The following is a 22678-nucleotide window of genomic DNA, read 5'->3' as shown; positions in this document are numbered from 1 at the left end:
TTTTATAGTTGTTTAACTAGCTATTAGTCACATAACATCGTATAGCTTGTGGGTTGAGTGAAGAGTATCTAGTAGAATTGTCATTGTCTATGAGTAAAATCACTTATTAAGCATTCACCATATCCACTGAGCATTGTGTTCCTCCATTATCCTGCTCAAGTAGTGGCTCCTGAGTCAGACTCATGGCTGGATTCTGGGAACTGGAAACAAAGATCTTGTGGTTACTTGTTTTGTACAAACCAGTTCTAGTCAGAGGAATGGTTTTCACCACTGGGTGAAATGAAAATTGCCACCAACTGTTGCTTTTTTATTTTTTAAAACAATGCACAGTAATTGCAATCCATACGGCACTCTATAAAATACTATAGAAACCAGAGCTACCAGTAATAGGCTGGCAAAACCAGTGGGTTTTTTTAAAATTTATTTATTTGGCAATGTGAGTGGAATCATTTTTTGTTCTCCTTTTGAATGGCCATTTTGCTATGAAAAGCTGTTTTCAGATGTTTGCAAAGAATGACTTCCTGGGCAAATGCACAGTAGTGTCTCCCGCTCCCTGCACCCAGATAAATTTACCCAGAAGTGCTGTATCCACTCTGAAAATAGTCAAATATATTGTTCCATCAGATATGTTTCTGAGTGCTCATGAAAATCATTTTTTCCCTTGGAGCTGGGCACAATGCAAAGAGTGCTGATAAACAGTGCTGATAAAACCTCATTCCTTGATGAGCTGCTCCTGCTAGAGAGTGATCTGAATCCTCTACCTTGTGGTACTGAGTTTGCCATAGCAAATTTTAGGCACAAAATCACAAGTCATGCCACATTTATTTTAAATCACAGATTGTATCAAAATGTCACCTATCTATGATCTCACCCTCCGCCCCCCCACCTCCAAAAAAACCCCTGATGTCTCCTTTTTTCAGTCTCATTTTTTACTTCATAGCCATCCCTTATCTGGCAGATTCTTCAAAGGACCCCTGCTTCACTTCTGCGACAAAGGCATCACTGAGGACTCTTCCCCTACTGCAGAGAAACCTGCAGCATCCTTCCTGCCTGCAGAGGAGAGTGACAGCAGGAAGTCATGGGGGCTTTGGGATGAAAGGGAAGTTATGGACTCTTTAAGCAACTCCCTGCTCTACATGTATGTCAACTCCCCTGTCATACTATTCTTTACAGCAGTGGTTCTCAAACTTTTTTTTTTTCGCAGACCACTTGAAAATTGCTGAGGGTCTTGGCGGACCATTTAATGAGCTTTCCAAATGTTGTTTGTACGGTTAGCTAACTATCGTAAAGCGCTTTGGATAAAAGTGCTATATAAAAAAAACTAAGTAATAATTAACGTATTTTTGTTCTACAAATAAAAGCACACAACTCATATTTTAATATCAGTAGTCTCTCCCCTGCCATGGCAGCCACTGAGCTGGGCTGGGCAGGAGTGTGTGTGGGGGGTCTCTCCCTCTCTCCCCCACCGCAGCAGCTTGGGCTAGACTAGGCTTGGGTGCAAAGTGAGACTATAACAAAAATAACCTCATAGAGTTAACTAGCCATTCCCTTAAAGCAGGTTTATCTGGTGCAAGTTTTAAAAAATGACAATACTTATTCCATCTTATTTCCACCATTTCTTATGTTCCTTTTGCTACCACAAGCAGCTTCTGCCTCTGAAAGTTTTAATTTAAAAACACTTCTCATTCTGGACTTTATAGTTTAAAACCAGCATTGTAATTGAGATCCCTCCATAACGTAAACCATCTACCTGAGATCAGGTCAAGTCACCCTGAAAGCTTTAAAATTCCAGAGTGAGGATAACTCACATGTCCTTTCCCCACTCTGCAATGTAGTGTTTCTCAGAAAGATTTCCATTGCTGTTTGCCATTAAACATCATGGCCCGTTGTGACTTTCCTGTCAACCCATCAGCTTCTCTTTCCCTATTCTCGTGAGGAGTGCACTGGGGGAAAAAAAATCAACTCCTGCTACTCTTAGCTTTTCTGCTTTCAATTTCCAGCTCTGTTTTTTTCTTAGTCAACAAGCAAAAGCAGAAAGCTTCAGTAGGACACATAGCACCAAATTCTGCTCTGATATGCAGTCTCACTGAGATCAGTTGGATTGTGCTGGGTATAAACCAAGGCAAAATTTGATCCAGGCCGTCCAATGTTAATCAAAATTAATGGTCAGTATGATCGACACATGACATTTTGATTAAAAAACTAGAAAGATATAACATTAACATAGCACACATCAAATGGATTAAAAGCTGGCTAACGGATAGATCTCAAAATGTAATTGTAAATAGGGAATCATCACTGAATCGTTGTGTTTCTAGTATGGCCCCACAGTGATTGGTTCTTTGCCTTGTGCAATTTAACATTTTTATGAAGAATCCGGAAGAAAACATAAAATCATCACTGATAAAGTTTGTAGATGACACAAAATATGGGGGAGTAGTAAATAATGAAAAGGATATGTCACTGATACAGAGCAATTTGTATTGGTTAGTAAGCTGGGCACTAGCAAACAATAGGTTTTAATATGGCTAAATATAATTGCATACATCTAGGAACAAAGAATGGAGGCCATACTTACACAATGGGAGACTCTATCCTGGGAAGCAGCGGCTCTGAAAAAGATTTGGGTGTCATAGTGGATAATCAGCTGAACAGGAGTTCTCAGGGTGATGCTGTGGCCAAAAGGGCTAATGCAATCCTTGGATGTATAAACAGGGGAATCTAGAGTAGGAAGAGAGTTTATTTTACCTCTGTATTTGGCATTGGTGCAATTGCTGCTGGAATACTGTGTCCAGTTCTGGTGTCCACAATTCCAGAAGGATGTTGATAAATTGGAGAAGGTGCAGAGAAGAGCCACAAGAATGATTAAAGGATTAGAAAACCTGCCTTATAGAGACATACCTAAGGAGCTCAACCTATTTAGCTTAACAAAGAGAAGGTTAATGCGTGACTTGATTACCGTCTGTAAATACCTGCTTGGGGAACAAATATTAAATAATGAGCTCTTCAATCTAGCAGAGAGTTATAACATGATCCAACGGCTGGAAGTTAAGCTAGACAAATTCATACTGGAAATAAGGCATACATTTTTTTTTAACAATGAGAGTAATTAACCATTGGAACAACTTACTAAGGGTCATGGTGGATTCTCTATCACTAACAATTTTAAAATCAAGTTTAGATGTTTTTCTAAAATATTTGTTCTAGGAATTATTTTGGGGCAGTTCTATGGCCTCTGTTATTTAGGTCAGACTGGATGACCACAATGGTTCCTTCTGGCCTTGGAATCTATGAAGCTCATTTTTACATATAAGCAATATTTAAGCTTGGTCCTGAAAACGGCTGCTTTCCTGAATCAGGGCCAGAAAACCAAGTTATAAAATTGATAAATAAATATTCTAGGCTCAGCTGACCAAATTCAACCATCCCAAATTCCAGCCCCCAAATCTTCCAACTCTTATTGAGGAAACCCCAGAACGCTGGCTCCAAGTCTGACATACCTCATAAACTGGTGGAACTGGCTGTCAAAATATAAATACCCCCTTTGAAAAATGTGCACTGCTCATTGACTGAGATTTAAAGAGAAAAACAAACAAACAGCCGCCTCACTCTGGGGGCAGCAAAAATCAATCTGTAAGGTCCCTTGACTATCTGCAGAGCAGCCATTAACAAACACTCACAACTCCATCAACTGGGTGATAGCAGAGACGGGACACACACAAGCAGAGAGGAAGGCTAAATCTGAGTCCAGCTCCTCAGGACCATTAGGGACCCAAGGTAAAAAAAACCTTGCATTTGCCAACGGAAAAAAAAAGAAAAACATTGATGGGGAAAGGATTTTTATTTCCAAGTTTCTAGAAGGATCTTACAAAACATGGAGAGTTAAAAAAAACCCACATATAATTGATAGGGTCAGGGTCCCTTTAAGCATTTCTTCACATTATTCTGACGGTGATAGGAAATACCATTTAACTGTGTATGAATTTTTTCGGTAATCCCAATCACTGTTAACTGATTACATGAATCTTTCCACGCAGAATTTCCACTAGATTGTGCAGTTCTGAGTTTGTTATTTCGCCTTGAAAGAAAAAGAATTGATCAGAAACCTAAAAAAGCCCTTAAAAAAAAAGTGCTGTAATCCCCTGCTATTTCAGTACAGGGACCCCCCTGAGCTCTGCAGCCCCAACCAGCAGCACCGCCTTCCTTTTCCAGCCTGGGGCCCCCCCACAGCTATGCCAGCAGACCTCTATTCAGACTAAGCAACCCTCCTGCTATTTGAGTTCGGAAGATCCCTAGGGAAGAGGCTGCCAATGCTAACAGTGTTGTTTTGTGTGTGTGATGTACCTAAATGCCCACTGGGGATTAGGATGAGATCAGCACATTCATCTTCATCCTCATCAGGTTTTTCCACCTAGATCTTCAAAGCTGAAAGGCTAGTGCATTCATCCGCTGAGCCACACAGCTCCCCCCCTCACCCCCCCACGTCTGCGTACAAACAAACAGCTCTGAATTGGACAAATCCTCAGGAAATAAGCACAGAGAAAGCCACAACAAAGAAATGGAAGTGGGGCAGTTCCATTATCTGTAAATTGCCCCTCACTGTGGACTATTGTGGCAGATTTTAGACACCATCCAAAATAAACAAAAACCAACCAAAAAGACAAAAACTAAAAAAATCCCAAGAAAACAGTTTTACAAACACTTAATTTCCAGCTTAAGTGAAATCAACAAATTTTAAAATTCATACAGGTGCCATAATAATTAGAGTAACGAAAATTAGCTATTTCCCATTGTCTTTAGAACAACAAAAATTCAAGCCTCGGAGGCAGAGGGCTAAAATCAAATGTCTCTTACAGGGGCATGCTGTCTCGCTTCAGAGATGTTGACGGCCTCCTTTACGTCCCATTCCTATCAGAGATCACCCCTCAAGGGCTGAATGTCTCTCGCTGTCTCCAGTCATCTGGTATCCCAACTCTGGCAAAGCGTTTGTCGCTGAAGCCAGATGGTGGAGTGGAAAAGCTGAGCTCCATTCCTGGCTTCTTCCCCAGGAAACCCAGGCTTCTCTTATTGCACAGCTCAAAAGCATGAAAGAAGGGTATTGGCCATGCATTGCCTTCCTCCTTCCTAGCTACACTTAACACATGAAACAGGCAACCACAAACTCCCCGGCCATCTGTGTAAAGAAAGGCATGTATTCAGCACGCATTCAATACAGTATGGCGAGACGCTGTCATTTCCCTTTAAAAGACCCAAACATCCAAAATCAAGCCCACCCCACTTTTATCCCAGTCCGAATGAGGCAACCAATTCCAAACACAACAGAAAACAAACTAAACGCTCTGGGTTGTTTCTCCCAAGAAACATGATTGGTCTGAAAGTCAGCAGAGATTAACAGCAGAATGGCTGGTATGGAATGGTCCATGCTGGGGATGGAGGGGAACAGAGAGAGAGAGAGAGAGACTGAGGCTATTAGTCTGGCAGCTCTGCGGCTGGGTACTGGAAGAGGGAGAGCAGTGAGTGTACGGGAATGCTAAACTGTATTATACAGGTTTCAGAGTAGCAGCCGTGTTAGTCTGTATCCGCAAAAAGAAAAGGAGGACTTGTGGCACCTTAGAGACTAACAAATTTATTTCAGCATAAGCTTTCGCGAGCTACAGCTCATGTCATCAGATGCATTCCAACCACTAGGTGGCGCTATGTGTAAAATACCTTATTTAAATGAACCTCAGTCATATCTGGCAGAGCATTAAAGGATCTTCTGATGAACACATCTGGTATGTATAAGCAAACTCTGTAGCCATATCTGGTACAGAAGAACATGACCTGGTGACAGGAGTAAAATAAGAACAGAAACAGAAAGAAAACAGCAACAAAGGTTTCAAATAGAAGGAACAAAGCAACAAAGGTTGCAGGATCTCAATGCCCCAGAGAACTTCAGCTTTGACCAACCTTCACAATGGACAGACTAAAAACAATATTTTCCAAGTTTCACATTGCTACCAAGCTCTACAAGGAAACTGATGATATACAGGTATCTTCTTTAATTTATGCTATGGGGAAACAAGCAGAACATATCTTTAAATCCTTTGACTTTACTGAAGACAAAGATGACCATGAAAGGGTTCTGGCTATGTTTGATGCATACTCTATACCTCAGAGAAACGTGGCTTACAAAAGAGCATTGTTTTCACCAGAGAATTCAAGAACCAGGGGAAAATGTTGAATGCTTTATAAGAGCTCTGCATACAATGGCTGAAAACTGTAATTTTGGAAATGCAAAATATGAAAATATCAGAGACAGGCTAGCTACTGGGTTAACAGATTAAAAACCTTTCACTGCAGCTACAACTGAAGAGAGATTTAACCCTAGCCACAGCTATACAGAGAGCAAAGCATTCTGAGCTGGTAAGACAGCAAAACCCAGAACAAGTTGACAAATTTGAAAAACCTACTGGCTTAGAAACTGTAAAAAGACACTTGAGTGCTAAAAGTCGTCACCACAAAACCCCTGAAGCAGGGAGAAAGAACTTCCAGGCTAAGAGGGACAAATTCCAGCCTACGTGCACACGATGTGGACAAAGTCATATCCCAAGAGATGATGCACATCCAACTAGAGGCACACAGTGTAATAAATGCAGGAAATCTGGACATTTTCCAGCTATTTGCTGCACCAAAGCAATCAGGGAGGTGACTCATATTACAGACAATCAAGAGCCATGGTTTCTGGGATCTACCACTTGTGATGACACAGAACCTGCTTGGAGAGTGAAACTGAATATTCATAGTAAGACTATTGACTTTAAAATTGATGCAGGAGCTGATGTCACAGTCATCGCACAAGAGACATACAATCACCTTCCACACCTCCCAGAGCTCAGGTCACCTGACACAGCTATGACTAGCCCTGGCAGTATTCTGAACTGCATGAACCAGTTCACCACAGAAACAACATGGCAGCCATGATAGGCCTAGTGAGAAAGGTAGAAGAACTCAATGGAGGATTTGACGATATTGGACATTTGAGAGGCGATTCAGTATAAATCAACTTAAGAAACAATGCCGAACCATACAGTGTACAAGCATCTCGACCAGACAGACCTGGCAAGAGACTAGCTGCAGATTTATGTGAATTCAGAGGACATCATTACCTGGTCATTGTGGACTATTTTTCCAGATATAAAGAAATAATGTACTTGAAAAACAGAACATGTAGCAGGGTTATCGAGGAACTGAAGTGCACTTTTGCTCACTTCAGTATTTCAGGACAACTAGCGATGGACAATGGACCACAATCCACTGCAGCAGAATTTAAGTCATTCCAAACAAAATATGATTTTGATCATATTACTAGCATCCCACTTTACCCACAAGTGAATGGAGAGATGAGAGAGCTTTACAGGCAGACAGGAAAGTCCTACAGCAGGAAGATCTATTCATTGCTTTTCTGAGTTACAAATCAGCAACAGCAGCTACTGTTGATACAGTCCAGATACAGTCCAGCACAATTGCTGATGGGAAGACAACTCACAACTTCTGTTCCAACTTTGGAAAAGAACATATTCCCGAAGTGGCCACACATGAAGAGAGTAGCCAAAGTGGATAAAAAGGCTAAAAGAGCTTATGAACACTTTTACAACAAAGGTCACCCAGAGAGCTGCCAGGTCGAGAACCTGGTGACTGTTCATATCAAATTGGATGGAGAAAAAGGGTGGGCAAGTCCAGCTGCCGTAAAAAAAAAAAGAGTTCAGCGCCCAGATCATGTGTAACCGAGACCGACAGTGGAGAGTTCAACAGAAATCGTTGACATCTACAGTTTGTTCCTCAGAAAGAACAATCAACAGAGCAAACTCTGCACATGGCAGATGCAGGACGACTCCTCAAAGATTCCAAACCTACCATTGCCAGTTGCTGCAACTAACAGCCAGCCAGCTGACCAAGTGTTACGTGTTTGGGTTGTGTAATTAGAAGAACAGTATGATTCGGAGGCACTTAGACTGATATGTACTGAACTTCAAAGACAAAGGGATAGTTTAAATATTGTAAATGTAGGAATGTAGAACTTAATGGGGGTGAAGTCATGGGAATGATCAACTGTTACACTGCTCAGCCACCACACGGCAGTGTGTGTAAAATACCTGATTTAAACGCATGTCAACCATCGCTGGCAGAGCATTAAAGGAACGTATAATGAACACATCTGCTGTGTGTAAGGAAGCTCTGTAGCCAGTCCATATCTGGCACAGGAACATTTTTATAGAGTCAGGGGCCTTTCATTCCTTACTCTGAGCATCCTGTCAGAAATCTGCAATCAGACCCACACTGACCGGGCTGCTTAGTGGCTCAAGTTTCATTGTAGCCTAGCAGCTTTGGGCATAAGCCACTTATTGGCACATGAGACAAAGCGGGTGAGCTCATCTTCCAGTTCTCTAAATCATTCAGGCAAGGTAGAAGTGGCTCTGTTTGAGTCCACGGGAGAGGAGAGATGGGGATGGGCAAAGGATTCCGTCTCTGACACCCTAATGGAATAAATATAATTGCACCGTGACATGATGAGAAGTCGCAGGAAAAACGGCAGGGTGGGAATGAAGACTAAGTGGAAAACCATTCCCTTGCAGCCTCCCCCCCACGCCCCAATCAGACACAGTGCTAGAAGAGAAGGGAGTGCTCACACCTTTGTATCTGGTGGGGGGGATGGGAAAGGAGGGCCTCTGATCTGATCCCAGGGGAGTTAGTGGGATGCCCATGCTGCCATTGCTGGAGGGAACGTGGGCCGTGGCCATGCTCTGCTAACTGAGAGGGATGCAGTAACCCAGGGAGGTGTGATGGAGATAGCTCAGACCCAGACGCTTGGGGAGGGGTGGGGAACCCTCCCACCTGGATAAGTGGAGTGGGAAGGGTTGGGTTTAGAGACTGCTCACCTGGGAGGAAGTTCTCTCTGGACACCAGCCTGTCTCCTATGTGGCCTCGGGGAGCCAGTCCAGAGAGCCACATAATGGCCCTAAATGCTCGTGGCTATTAGTACCTCAGGGTCGCAGGTGCCTTGGCTCCTGTGTAGGTCTCTGAAAGGCTCTAACTGGGTGATGCTCTGCCCTCCCGCTGCAGCCTAGAGACCGCCTTCCCCGAACTCCCATGGGTGTTGCAAACCCTGTTGACCACCCAGGGGATACGAGAGGGAGACGCGACTGGCCCCGGTGTTTGATTTCCTGGTGACAAAGGCCCTCGTTCCACCCCAAACCCTTTTTGGCTCTTCTTCCCTGTCCCAGCCGCAGTGATTCTGCTGTTGTCCTTTGCTGACCTTGTGTATTTGGTGTGGAGATAGTGTGCCTGGTGCTCTCAGCCCCTCCCCCTTCCCCCCAACTCCCCCCATTAGTCTTGCTGTTCATTCATCTCCATGTCAGACACCAGAATGTTCTTCTCGGCAGATTCACTGGGGCTGGAGGTGGTGCGGCTGTATCGGGCGCTCTCAAAGGTCCCCCGCTCGGAGCTCCGCCGGCGCTTGTACAGGTAGACGGCGAGGGCGACCAAAGCGCACAGCGCTAGTGCGGAGAGGACAACCACAGCAATGGCGGTCGTGTTGTCTGGGAGAGCTGAGGGAGAGGGGAAAAGCACATGAAACCCACACCACTAGGCCCAATCCTGGTCACCGTCTCCACTGAACTGAGGGGAAGCTAAGCACAGCAAGGGGAGCGGGCTTGCCCAAGGTCACCACAGCCAAGTCAGTGGCAGAGCAGGGCATAGGACCCAGGTGTCCTGTCTCCGAGTCCTGTGCATCAGCTCCTGCAAACTTTCCCAGACATGTGGGTTAGGCTTCTCCAGCTCATAAGAGGGGTAGGCCAGGGCACTGCAACAGAGACAGCTCCCACGGCTCAGAGGTTGGGAGGTAGGCCCCCAAAGCAGAGGTAGTTCCCGGGAGGACTGTGGGGGCGTCTTTTTCCATGGCTGTAGTGCCTGGTTCCACTCAACGTGCCGTACCCCTCTCTGCCAACCTGCAGCGCCTGGACGCCCTGGATCCCAACCGCGGATGGAAGCCTTTCCTCTCTGTCTAGGAGAGGAATGATAGGAGCAAGGGAGCGGTGTGCACACACAGTCTCCAGCCACAGAAATCAAGTGTGGCCCCTGCCCTGGGGAATTCACAGGGAAAGCTCTTAACCCAAAGGCGACCCTGGCAAGCCTGCCAAGATATGGGCACAGCGGCAGATGGCAAACACGGTCACTCCTGCTGGTATTAATAGGAACCAGGCTGCCAGGCCCTGGTACTCCCTTTGTCCCATACAACTCCAGGAACTGGGGCTGGACAGAACAAGGCCTTATGCCCATGTTGATCTGTGACCCTGCTGTGCCACTCACCTGATCGGGAGAAGCTGCTCTCCTCAACTGCAAGGGGAATGAAGAGAGAGACAGATCAGTAGCCTGCCAGAGTGTCCTTCCTTCCAGACCCATTATTGCCAGTGGGGAAGGGTGTGTTCCTCCCCTGCCGCCCAACCCTGCCTGCTACAGAGGGGGCAAATGGCTGCCGCAATACAGAATACGTGCCCAATCTACGCATTGCCTCATCTCTCTTCCTGGACTGGCACTCAACCTGGACCCCCCGAGCCCACCCCACACCCACAGAGTCCCTGGTGCCCCCCGAGCCTGCCCCGCACCTGCCGAGACCCTGGCACCCCCTGTGCCTGGGGTGACAGTCCTGCAGGGAGGTAGGTGCTTTCACCTGAATCATAGAATCATAGAATATCAGGGTTGGAAGGGACCCCAGAAGGTCATCTAGTCCAACCCCCTGCTCAAAGCAGGACCAATTCCCAGTTAAATCATCCCAGCCAGGGCTTTGTCAAGCCTGACCTTAAAAACCTCTAAGGAAGGATATTCTACCACCTCCCTAGGTAACGCATTCCAGTGTTTCACCACCCTCTTAGTGAAAAAGTTTTTCCTAATATCCAATCTAAACCTCCCCCACTGCAACTTGAGACCATTACTCCTCGTTCTGTCATCTGCTACCATTGAGAACAGTCTAGAGCCATCCTCTTTGGAACCCCCTTTCAGGTAGTTGAAAGCAGCTATCAAATCCCCCCTCATTCTTCTCTTCTGCAGGCTAAACAATCCCAGCTCCCTCAGCCTCTCCTCATAACTCATGTGTTCCAGACCCCTAATCATTTTTGTTGCCCTTCGCTGGACTCTCTCCAATTTATCCACAATGAAACCCACAATGTGAAGCGTAGGGGACAATTTCCTGGTGCAAGTGCTAGAGGAGCCAACTAGGGGGGGAGCTTTTCTTGACCTGCTGCTCACAAACCGGGAAGAATTAGTAGGGGAAGCAAAAGTGGATGGGAATCTGGGAGGCAGTGACCATGAGTTGGTTGAGTTCAGGATCCTGACACAGGGAAAAAAGGTAAGCAGCAGGATACGGACCCTGGACTTCAGGAAAGCAGACTTCGACTCCCTCAGGGAATGGATGGGTAGGATCCCCTGGGGGACTAACATGAAGGGGAAAGGAGTCCAGGAGAGCTGGCTGTATTTCAAGGAATCCCTGTTGAGGTTACAGGGACAAACCATCCCGATGTGTAGAAAGAATAGTAAGTATGGCAGGCGACCAGCTTGGCTTAACGGTGAAATCCTAGCAGATCTTAAGCATAAAAAAGAAGCTTACAAGAAGTGGAAGGTTGGACATATGACCAGGGAAGAGTATAAAAATATTGCTCAGGCATGTAGGAATGAAATCGCACCTGGAAATCGCACCTGGAGCTGCAGCTAGCGAGAGATGTTAAGAGTAACAAGAAGGGTTTCTTCAGGTATGTTGGCAACAAGAAGAAAGCCAAGGAAAGTGTGGGCCCCTTAATGAATGAGGGAGGCAACCTAGTGACGGAGGATGTGGAAAAAGCTAATGTACTCAATGCTTTTTTTGCCTCTGTCTTCACGAACAAGGTCAGCTCCCAGACTGCTGTGCTGGGCATCACAACATGGGGAATAGATGGCCAGCCCTCTGTGGAGAAAGAGGTGGTTAGGGACTATTTAGAAAAGCTGGACATGCACAAGTCCATGGGGCCGGACGAGTTGCATCCGAGAGTGCGAAAGGAACTGGCGGCTGTGATTGCAGAGCCATTGGCCATTATCTTTGAAAACTCGTGGCGAACGGGGGAAGTCCCGGATGACTGGAAAAAGGCTAATGTAGTGCCAATCTTTAAAAAAGGGAAGAAGGAGGATCCTGGGAACTATAGGCCAGTAAGCCTCACTTCCGTCCCCGGAAAAATCATGGAGCAGGTCCTCAAAGAATCAATCCTGAAGCACTTGCATGAGAGGAAAGTGATCAGGAACAGTCAGCATGGATTCATCAAGGGAAGGTCATGCCTGACTAATCTAATCGCCTTCTATGATGAGATTACTGGTTCTGTGGATGAAGGGAAGGCAGTGGATGTATTGTATCTTGACTTTAGCAAAGCTTTTGACACGGTCTCCCACAGTATTCTTGTCAGCAAGTTAACGAAGTATGGGCTGGATGAATGCACTATAAGGTGGGTAGAAAGTTGGCTAGATTGTCGGGCTCAACGGGTAGTGATCAATGGCTCCATGTCTAGTTGGCAGCCAGTGTCAAGTGGAGTGCCCCAGGGGTCGGTCCTGGGGCCGGTTTTGTTCAATATCTTCATAAATGATCTGGAGGATGGTGTGGATTGCACTCTCAGCAAGTTTGCGGATGATACTAAACTGGGAGGAGTGGTAGATACGCTGGAGGGGAGGGATAGGATACAGAGGGACCTAGACAAATTGGAGGATTGGGCCAAAAGAAATCTGATGAGGTTCAATAAGGATAAGTGCAGGGTCCTGCACTTAGGACGGAAGAACCCAATGCACAGCTACAGACTGGGGACCGAATGGCTAGGCAGCAGTTCTGCGGAAAAGGACCTAGGGGTGACAGTGGACGAGAAGCTGGATATGAGCCAGCAGTGTGCCCTTGTTGCCAAGAAGGCCAATGGCATTTTGGGATGTACAAGTAGGGGCATAGCGAGCAGATCGAGGGACGTGATCGTCCCCCTCTATTCGACATTGGTGAGGCCTCATCTGGAGTACTGGGTCCAGTTTTGGGCCCCACACCACAAGAAGGATGTGGATAAATTGGAGAGAGTCCAGCGAAGGGCAACAAAAATGATTAGGGGTCTGGAACACATGAGTTATGAGGAGAGGCTGAGGGAACTGGGATTGTTTAGTCTGCAGAAGAGAAGAATGAGGGGGGATTTGATAGCTGCTTTCAACTACCTGAGAGGTAGTTCCAGGGAGGATGGTTCTAGACTATTCTCAGTGGTGGAAGAGGACAGGACAAGGAGTAATGGTCTCAAGTTGCAGTGGGGGAGGTTTAGGTTGGATATTAGGAAATACTTTTTCACTAGGAGGGTGGTGAAACACTGGAATGCGTTGCCTAGGGAGGTGGTGGAATCTCCTTCCTTAGAAGTTTTTAAGGTCAGGCTTGACAAAGCCCTGGCTGGGATGATTTAATTGGGTATGGGTCCTGCTTTTGAGCAGGGGGTTGGACTAGATGACCTCCTGAGGTCCCTTCCAACCCTGATATTCTATGATTCTAAGACTCCTTGGCCCAGTGCCAGTGCTGGGTGTAAGCAGACTCCCCAAGGGGCCCCCATTTGAGTTTTTAGTATGTATTATGGGGTGCCCAAAGTATTCCTATTAGGGACCCCAATGGGCTAGCACCGCCTCTGCCTGGGCCTGATGTTGTTTATGTTGCTTCTGAGCCCAGGAAGATCTGCCAGGCCTTTTGGATGCACCAGAGCATGGCGCAAACGGCCATTTTCACAGGCTAAGAAGCCCGCTGGATACTGGGGACTTGAAAACTCCAGAATGAGCTGGCTGTCAGAAGGGTACAGACAGGACAAGAGTATGTATCCTAACCCTGGGCTCCGTGCACTGCTCCACCAATACCCGTCAATCCTCCTCCACGGCCCTGGCTATTCCAACCCTGGGTCCTCACCTAGCTCTGCCAACGCCCCTCAACCCTACTCCACGGCCCCAGCTATTCCAACCCTGGGTCCCCACCCAGCTCCGCCGACGCTCCTCAACCCTCCTCTGCGGCCCCGGCTATTCCAATCCTGAGTCCTCACTCAGCTCCGCCAATGCCCTTCAATCCTCCTCCACGGCCCCGGCTACTCCAACCCTGGGTCCCCGCCCAGCTCCGCCGACGCCCCGCAACCCTCCTCCACGGCCCCGGCTATTCCAACCCTGGGTCCCCACCCAGCTCTGCTGATGCACCTCAGTCCTTATCTGCTATTCCCCACCCACAGCTCTGCTATTACAATTCAATCTGACCTGCCGCAGCTCTTACATGTTAATCCTGCACTTCTCCGGCACAAAGGCTGGCAACTGCACTGAGCTGCACTCTGGGTGCGGAGGACAAGGTGCTGTGAAGTACCATGCCCCCGCCCAAACTCCTCTAACCAGGCTTTGAGGCCAGGTCCCCAGAGACAGAAAATCAATCAGCACCTGAGCCCCAGAGCGATTTACTCTGCCCCGGCAGGCGGTTCTCTTGATCTCAAACTCTTTCTCTGTTTGAAGTGAAAGCCACCAAGCCAAGTCAGCCAGCTTCCTGGGGCCTCTTACCTCGGGGGATCTTACAAATGACCCCCATGGTGACATTAGAGCAGGAGCCCAGGTGCCACACCCCGTTACTGCTCTGGATCCAGTAGCAGCTGTTCTGGCTGAGCATGCTGGGTCCAGTGTCATGCTGGCCCCAGTTGGAGTAGTTCATGGCTGTGTTGTCGTGCCAAACCAAGGTGCCTCCTAAGAGACGGGAAGAAACCATTACAGAGGGCTACAAGGGCAGCCAGAACCTGGCCCAGCTCAGAGCCACGGTGCTGGTGCCTTGTCAGGACACCTATCTAGTGTCACACGGGAGCAGGCCACTGCTGCCTTCATTTTCGGTATGACAGAGCAGACTGTTGATTCTACAGTTCCCAGCATCCAATGCTCTATTCTGATGTGAGCAGCAGCTGGCAGAGTCTATAGGTTCCAGCAGGATGAGCTGAGTGGCCTGGCCATGTTGAACACGGGGACTGGTCATCTCCAAAGAGCTATAAGCTGCACTTCAGAGCAACATGGGCTGCCCTTGGCCCATGAGCTGCCCTTTGACAGTGTTGAATCCCAGCACCATATCCAGTGTGGCCTGGAGGTCCCCTTAGATCAGCCCTGCAGGTGATCCAGACAGGTCAGAGACACTGTCCCAGGCCAAGCTCTCCCTTGGGAGACTGGACTGGGACTGCAAACGTCCAGCCACTCCTTTGTCTCACTTCCCCTGGGACTGACACAGCAAAGCCCTCTACCCCAAAGTGCCTAGAGCTACGCAGGCCACTGCATGCAGAAGACACATCTTCCCCCAGAGAAACGGGTAACAGGATCGGTGCAGGCCTACAAGAGTGCCTGGCTTCCACATACATGGGCTCTTTGATACGTGCAATTCCCTAGGCGCTCATTCACCGCAGTGCATCGCTGATGACAGTAACACTGAGCCCAGATCTAGCAATTCCCCTCTGTAGATCTCCAAGCACTTCAGCCCAGGAGGGACAGTGCCATTATCCCCATTCGTGCAGACAGAAAAATGGAGGCAAATAATGGAAGAGCTGGTTACAGCGCTGAGCTGTCCAGACTCCCAGTCCAGTGCTCCACCCATGGGGCCATGCCGCCTCCTGACACCAGTGATCTGCCGTGAAGTCAGAAGCGCTGCTCCTACCTCTCCAGTTTCTAAAAACACTGGAGCCAGACAAATCACTCCCTTTGTAACGTGTTTCTTTTACCTTTCGGGTTAAACGTCATCCCCAACCAGGCGCCCTTGGATTGGCTCTCGTAGGCTTGGAGATGCTCCCAAACGAACACGTTCTCTGTCTCATCCTGGATGGACAGCACCGTGCCACCAGCTGCGGAGGAAAAGGCACACCAGAGGAACGTTACGGGGCCAGCCACTCAGAGGAAGGGAAGCGCAGCCTGCACGTGCTGGGTCTTGCTCCAGTGGCTTTGCTGAGACCTGACAGGAAGGGGCCTTTGTTTAAGTAGATCCAATGCCCAGCAATGGTTCCACAGACAATCAGCAGGGGCGTGCAGAGCCTCAGCTGGTGCAAAATGCCTGGAACGTTCCACGCAGGTCATCAGAGCTCTGACAATTTACATCTGCTGAGGATCTGCCCCATAGCCCTGTGAGAAGAAGTGATTATTGAAAGGATTGGTTGATCACACACTGAACACATGGAGATTTGACCTGAGAGTGACTGAAGTGGGGAAGCACCCAGGAAAGAGATACACAAGGGCATTGGGCCAGGAGAAAGGGGGGTGGAGGTTAATTTATACTGACCATGAGGGACCGCAAGCGCTGGAGTCCGTGGAACTGGCTCTGCATGGGAAGGGGTGGAAGCTGCACTGCTTGAGGTATTTGAAATGAACTGGACAATTCACTGGCAGGAACGTTACAGGGAACAAGTCTGCCTGGGCAGTGGGTGGAGCCCACGATCTAATGGGTCTTAACCATCTTGTATTCCTAGGCTCGCATGGTCGGGCTCGCTACACTCGAACCTCATTCGTACCTTTTTGGCATCTCTTTATGGCGTCCTTCTGTCCCAGAGTGACCTCCATGTGGAAAGTGTAGCAGTGATTCCTAAAGGGGATCCAGGAGGAATCCTCCACTGACTTGGGACAGCTCCCACTGTAACTCCACTTGTGTGACCGGGGGGACCCTGCAAAGGAGCCGAAGCATGGGTAAGGAGTTTTTCTTTTCCCTGGAGGTCCCCTCTCTGCCCCACCACCACTCCGCGTCTTCCCACCTCTGCTCCGTCCCCTCCTGAGGCCGCTGCCTGCTCGGTGCTCTCTGCCCTCCCCCCAATCAGCTAATCGGGGGTGCGCCAAACAGCTGATCGGTGGCACCGCCAAACAGCTGTGGCTGGATCAGAGAGAGCACCCCAAGGGGGAGGGAGGAGGAAGAGACCAAACACCTCTGTCCAGGCAAACATTGCAAGCAGGAGCATTGCTGATGACCCACCAGTGCTAGAGTTTAGGTCTTGTCTGTGCCCTGCCTTGCATGGATGGGCAAGGCGGGGGGACGGGGGAACGAGCAAGAGAAGACACAGGCCATGTCTGGAACACCTTCCTGCCAGGCCAGCTCCTCTAGGTCCCACAGGGCATCCCATCCCAGTGCAGAGCGGCTGCCACACCGTGCGCTCCCTGGATGGATTCCTGCTGCTCAGCCTGCAACCCGCCCAGCCAGGGGCTCAGAAACCACAGCTCGGCCTGCAAGCAGCATCCCACGGTCTGCAGCTGCCCAGCAGAGCGGCACCAAGGGTGCCCGATGTGTTTCTTCCCCCTGCTCCCCCTGCGTCTCCTCTGCTCCCAGGTGGTCGGCGCACACACCTGTGTTGACCTTGCAGATAGCCCCTTGCAATCTGGTGTCACAACCAGCTGTCCGCCACGTCCCATCCATGTCCATGTAGGAGCAGCCCGTGACCTGCTGAGGCTCCCCGTCCTGCCAGTTGACATAGGACAGGCTCTCTTCTGTGAACCACGAGTAGCTCCGGCCTCCCTGAAAACCACCGATAAGGGGGAAGGCTCAGGGGCAGCTCAGAGCACAACCCCTCCCCTCCACCGGCCCTCAAGGAGACAAGCCCCCCTCTCCTACCTCCTCATTGGCCAGGCCGATCCAAAGAGGGGCCCGCAAGCTGCTGATGGCCTGGGTGAGGTAGGCCTGGGTGTAGGGATCCAGCACACTGGCTAGCGTGGCGTTGCGGGTCTCGCACAGCAGCAGGGCCTCCTGCCACTTCAGGGGTTTCCGCAGGATGCGGTAGGTGCTGTTGAGGTAGGAGAGCGGGGAGCTGGGGGAGGGGGGATAGCTGGTCCGGGATGAGCTCAGAGTTGGGTCTGGGGAAGGAAAGAGACACAGTCAGATCTCTATCCAGAGTCCCTCTTTGCACTGGTGCGATGCCCCTCGGCACTGCCACAGGGCATCCCATCCCAGTATGGGAGTGGGCCCTGGGGAGCGGGCAGGAACGAGACCATGTGAAAATGCCCCCGTGGGTAACTGTCGTACCAGCTCAGGGCAAAACACGCTGCTGAACGGACAGCAAAATGTCCCACCCCCAGCAGGCGACATCCAGGTCCAGGAGAGAAGGCAGCCACCAGCTGCAGGTTTTTGTTCAAAGCAGGAGCCAGGCTGAGGAGTGTGCGTGTGAGCATGGGTTGGGGAATCCCAGCCCGGGGGCACATTCAGAGTCTCACAGTTGTGACTGTTTAGCACATGAGGATCCGGGCCCCAAGGTTGCTGCCCACACGCAGAGCGAGATGTGGGGCAGCTCATGGACTCCGGTGGAGCTGAGTGAGTTGCAAATGCAGCCCGAGTGGGACAGAATATATTTTGCATCGTGTTAAGGAGACAGGCAGGCACGTGGGAGCTAAGAGGCAGGTTGCTGAGACATGTGGGGAGGGCCGTGGTGCGTTTTGATGCTGAGCGGTCCAGCACCATGTCAGAGATGGATTTAGCTGGACCTGGCACAGTATTAGAGCTGGGCCCAAAGCCACGGGCTTGGGTCAGGATCTGAAAGCAAGCCTGTCCTACGTTCCAGGGGGTGCATGTTTGGTGCCTGTATTTGGGCTCCAACTAGGGTGACCAGACAGCAAATGTGAAAAATTGGGGCAGGGGTTGGGGGGTAATAGGAGCCTATATAAGAAAAAGACCCAAAAATTGGGACTGTCCCTATAAAATCGGGACATCTGGTCACCCTAGCTCCAACCCAGCCCTGCACAGAGCAACTCAGTGGCACGCTGAGATACCCCGGGGAGGGGTGTTCTCGAAACGGTGGCTGAGTTCCTTTGCAGCGTATTGTGGGACACACTCAGCCTGACAGACGTGCCAGCACACGGACAGCCTGGCGCCTGGGTGGCACAGAGGCATCTGCACTGATCCTTTCCCCAGCATCTTGGCTCGCATTACAAGAGAATTGGGACCGTCAGCCCCACAAGTGTGGCTGGTACCAGAGAACCCAGGCAAAGCGCACGCTGCCCAGAGAAGCTGGATGCCGACAGCTGGGCGCAGAGCTGATCTGGCAGCAGCGAAGCCCAGCTGCAGCCAGTGACCCAACAGAGGCAGCACGTAGGGGGCCGTGATGCCAGGTCACCAGGGGCTACGATTACACCGCTTGTTTCTGACCTGAACCCGCCCCGCCTTCTCTGCAGTAGGTGCCATGGGCAGGGCACCTGCACATGCCCGGTGCTGTCGGCCCCTCTCCCCTACCTATGCTACGTTGGCAGATGTAGCCATGCTTCTCCTCCAGGCAGTTCCTGTCGTCCCAGCGGCCAGTGAAGTGGGGAGGGGAGCCGTGCCAAACCATCGCGCAGTTAGTCTACAAACAGAAGCCAGAGAGGTCAGCGCTGCCTCTGCAAGCCCTGCTCCGCTCGGAGGAGCGGGGGTGGCTGGACGAGTGGCAAAGGCAGCCGGGCTGTGTGTCCAGGGGTGGGTATGTTATCATTACGAGTAGTGGTATCCCGAGCCCAGGCCCTGAAACTGTCCCTGGGAGCGGAAAGGATCCTGGCACCACATTCTGGCTGCCTGGCACTGTTACGGCAGCCAAAGCAGGTGGAGAGAGCTGGCTGACTGGGGAGGGCAGCTCCATGGTGCCCCCTCCCAGCATGGCCAGAACATCGCCAAGTCTCTGCTCCCTTCCTGGTGCAGCAGCCACCTGAAGATGCACTAGGTGGTGCTGGAAGCCAAACCAGGCTGCTGCCAGCCTCCGGACTGGGGTGGGGAGAGGGGACGGGAGATAAACCCCAACCCCGCCCCTAGGCCACTAAATGGAGCCAGGCATCCAGCCTGTAAAGTGCTCCTGGGCACACCACTCCTACCTATCTCCCGGACCTTCAGACCCCATTTAACTGCCCTGGCGGCAGCACGGTGAGAGAGACAGGGTAGCTAGAGAGGGACACTGCCCCACCCCACCGCCAATGCAGGCTGATCCCTAAGGCGTATTCTCCCCCACTCTGTCCAGTCCTCTTTTAAACCTCCCAAGACGCAAGGCTCCCTCCCCAGACCCGTGGGAGATGGTTCCACAGCCCGACAGCCTCCACCATCAGGACCCATTTTCCAGGGTCCCATCCATGTTTCCCTTTGCTCATTGTTCATCCCAGATGCCTAGGTATTCACCCTCACCGGGCTGCTGTCAATGCTCCTCTCCCGGCCTGGGGGTTCGCATCCTTCACAGACTTGCCGATGATCACCTCTCCATTTTTAGCCATTGTATAGCCAAGCAGAGCTGCCAGGACTGAGTCATCCTATTGGCCAGTGCCCGGAAGATAAAACTTCAGGGCTTCTGCAAACCTCTAACTATTAGGGATCAGGAGGAGACCTCCCTGAGATTATCTACGGGGTTCTTGCTCCTCCCTCTGAAGCTGGCCAGTGTTGGGGATGGGATACGGGGCTAGCTGGCCCCATGCTGGGCTCCGATCTAGGAATTCCTACGTTCCACCCCAGCAGCCAGGCTGAAAGCAACAGGCTGGAATAGTCCAGAGAGAAAGGGGCCCAGGGAGTCGCTCACCGGTTTGTCGTTCACTGTGGAGGTGCCGTACCCGGAGGGCTCCCCTGGGGCCCAGTTGACGTATCGGAGAGGTTCCGATTCCACCCACTGGAACTCCTGCTTGGCATCGTGAAGGCCGAGCCAAAGGTTAAAGGTCACATTGGGAAGGATGGATGTTATAAAAGCTGAAAGATGAAAATACAGGGGAAGGAGGGAACCAGCTGATCAGCGGCAGAGTCACGGGGCACTGCCGAAAGCACATGCTCCTGACCCCTCTGTCTGCAGGTTCTGCACCTGGCTGGTCTCAGGGCCACAGGCCAGCTGTTAGACCAAGCTCCTCACAGGCAGCCCTTGGGGTCCTATGATGCCCTGAAACTGCCCAGCCCTGGCAGAAGAAGAGAGGCCCCAGGGGGACACCCTACCTTGCTCTAGGTAGTTGGAGATGGTGGCCAGCACAGAGCCCTGGCTCTCACATGCTCGCTTCGCTTCCTGCCACTTCACCTGCTCAGCCTTGTCGTGGCCCTTGATGCTGAAACACTGGGCAAGGCCCGAGGGCAGACGAGAGAGACGTTCAGGAGGCGTTTCCCAGCCCAGCAAGCAACGCACCCACCCGCCTCCCCTTCGCCGCCACACTCACTCCTCTTCCTTGTGCTCCTGGGAACTTGTCTGAATTACTAGTTGTCTAGGAGCCCAGTTACAGATCAGAACCCCAATGTGCTGGGTGCGGTACAAACAGAACAAGAATGACCTCCGCCAGTATACCCCCTTACAAACCCGCACACAGACGCACCTATTCCCCACCTTAACCCCCACCCACATATTGCCCTTCCCCAACTGGCCACAGACATACCTTGTATCCTCCCCACTTACCTACACACACACACTCCTCTCTCCTACACACACACGTGCGCGCGCACACACACAAAACTCCCTCTCCTGTCCACGTACCCAATGTAGTATTTCACTTTCCTCAGTCCCACAGCCAGGTCGTGGAAAGCCCCAGCAATGCTGCCCCTAGAGGCTCCTAAACCGCCCCTGGGAGATCCTGGGCCCTTTGCACAAGCGCAGGAATATGCAGAAATGTAAGCAGACGCACGTGGAGGGGACAGACAAGACAGACGAACGTTGCATCTGCAGGCCTCCTGGAATACCTTGTTGATGAACGGGATCCAACCCCATGCGCAGCCACCAGGAACGGGAGTAGGCAGTGGTGGCAGAGAGGGCTTCACAGCAGTGATGTTACTCCGTTTGCAGATATACGGCAGAGCAGTTAGACACTTCTGGTCCCCCCAGTCCTCTTCAGAGAAAAGGAGAGAGCATGCGACTTTCCTCTACGTGGTCCAGGCAGCCAATGGAATGTAACTCCCTCGACTGGAAGGGGCTTTGCTATTGCAATGGCCTTGGTGCCTCCAGCATACCAGCTACCTCGAATATTAACCTCAGTTTGGTACATCTGTACCAGATGTGTGCAGAGGGGACGGGTGTGTAGGGGGTGTCTGTCATGTAAGACTCACATGTACAGTCTATGGTGGTTACATGGGACTTGGAGTCAGGACTTGATTTCCAGCTCTGCCAATGACTTACTGGGCAAGCCACTTAGACCCAGTCTCCCTGCCCCCAGGGCTGACTCTCAGAGGCACCTAGCACCCGCAGCTCCCATTGACTTCACTGGTGGGTGCTCAGCACCTCTGAGAATCAGGCCCAAGGTGTCTCCAGGCTGGGCTCCCAAAAAATCAGAGGCCACTTATGAAAATGTTGGTTCCCCCCACGCCCCCATCTCTGTGCCTTAGCTCCCCCATCAGTGAATCGGGGATCATGGTACTGAGCCACGGGGCCGGAGGGGCTGCCAGCAGGGTCACTGACGAGTGCCCGTGGTGCTTTGAGATAGCTGCCCTGATAGTGCGGCCATTCGCCTAACACGTACAAACCTCTCACCTCTGCTGGCTGTCATGTACACGCACTTCTTCTCCTTGCTGATCGGCCGCGGCTTGCCCGGCGCCCAGAAGATGAAGTTCAGGAGGGAGCCGTCGGACCACCTGGGGAAGGCAAGGGTGGGAAGGGTCAGCAGCTGCACGTGGAAGAGGGTGGAAGGCAAAGCGAGTGGGAGACGAGGCTACCAAGCAGGCAGGCTCTCATGCACTCGGAGG

The 22678-nt window shown here is 50.6% G+C and overlaps 1 protein-coding gene across 1 annotated transcript in view; it reads right to left on the bottom strand.

Annotated features, from left to right (window-relative positions):
* Positions 1 to 3822: 3822 nt before the first annotated feature.
* MRC2 (mannose receptor C-type 2) overlaps positions 3823 to 22678 on the bottom strand; it is a 99545-nt gene continuing 80689 nt past the window's right edge. Inside the window, exons 19-30 of the mRNA XM_048830460.2 lie at positions 22467 to 22567; positions 21683 to 21828; positions 20954 to 21068; positions 20553 to 20716; positions 19256 to 19364; positions 17648 to 17886; positions 17383 to 17551; positions 16563 to 16712; positions 15783 to 15902; positions 14593 to 14772; positions 10348 to 10374; positions 3823 to 9587 (exon numbers count right to left, since the gene is read on the bottom strand). Coding sequence (XP_048686417.1) covers positions 9367 to 9587; positions 10348 to 10374; positions 14593 to 14772; positions 15783 to 15902; positions 16563 to 16712; positions 17383 to 17551; positions 17648 to 17886; positions 19256 to 19364; positions 20553 to 20716; positions 20954 to 21068; positions 21683 to 21828; positions 22467 to 22567 — 1741 coding nt within the window. The 3' untranslated portion in view covers positions 3823 to 9366. The remainder of the gene's footprint in view (positions 9588 to 10347; positions 10375 to 14592; positions 14773 to 15782; positions 15903 to 16562; positions 16713 to 17382; positions 17552 to 17647; positions 17887 to 19255; positions 19365 to 20552; positions 20717 to 20953; positions 21069 to 21682; positions 21829 to 22466; positions 22568 to 22678) is intronic.

This window comes from Caretta caretta, chromosome 27, assembly GCF_965140235.1.
Source record: "Caretta caretta isolate rCarCar2 chromosome 27, rCarCar1.hap1, whole genome shotgun sequence".
NCBI classification, from domain to species: domain Eukaryota; kingdom Metazoa; phylum Chordata; order Testudines; family Cheloniidae; genus Caretta; species Caretta caretta.
The sequence above is the reverse complement of the archived record's forward strand: the minus strand, read 5'-3'. Positions and strand labels throughout refer to the sequence as shown.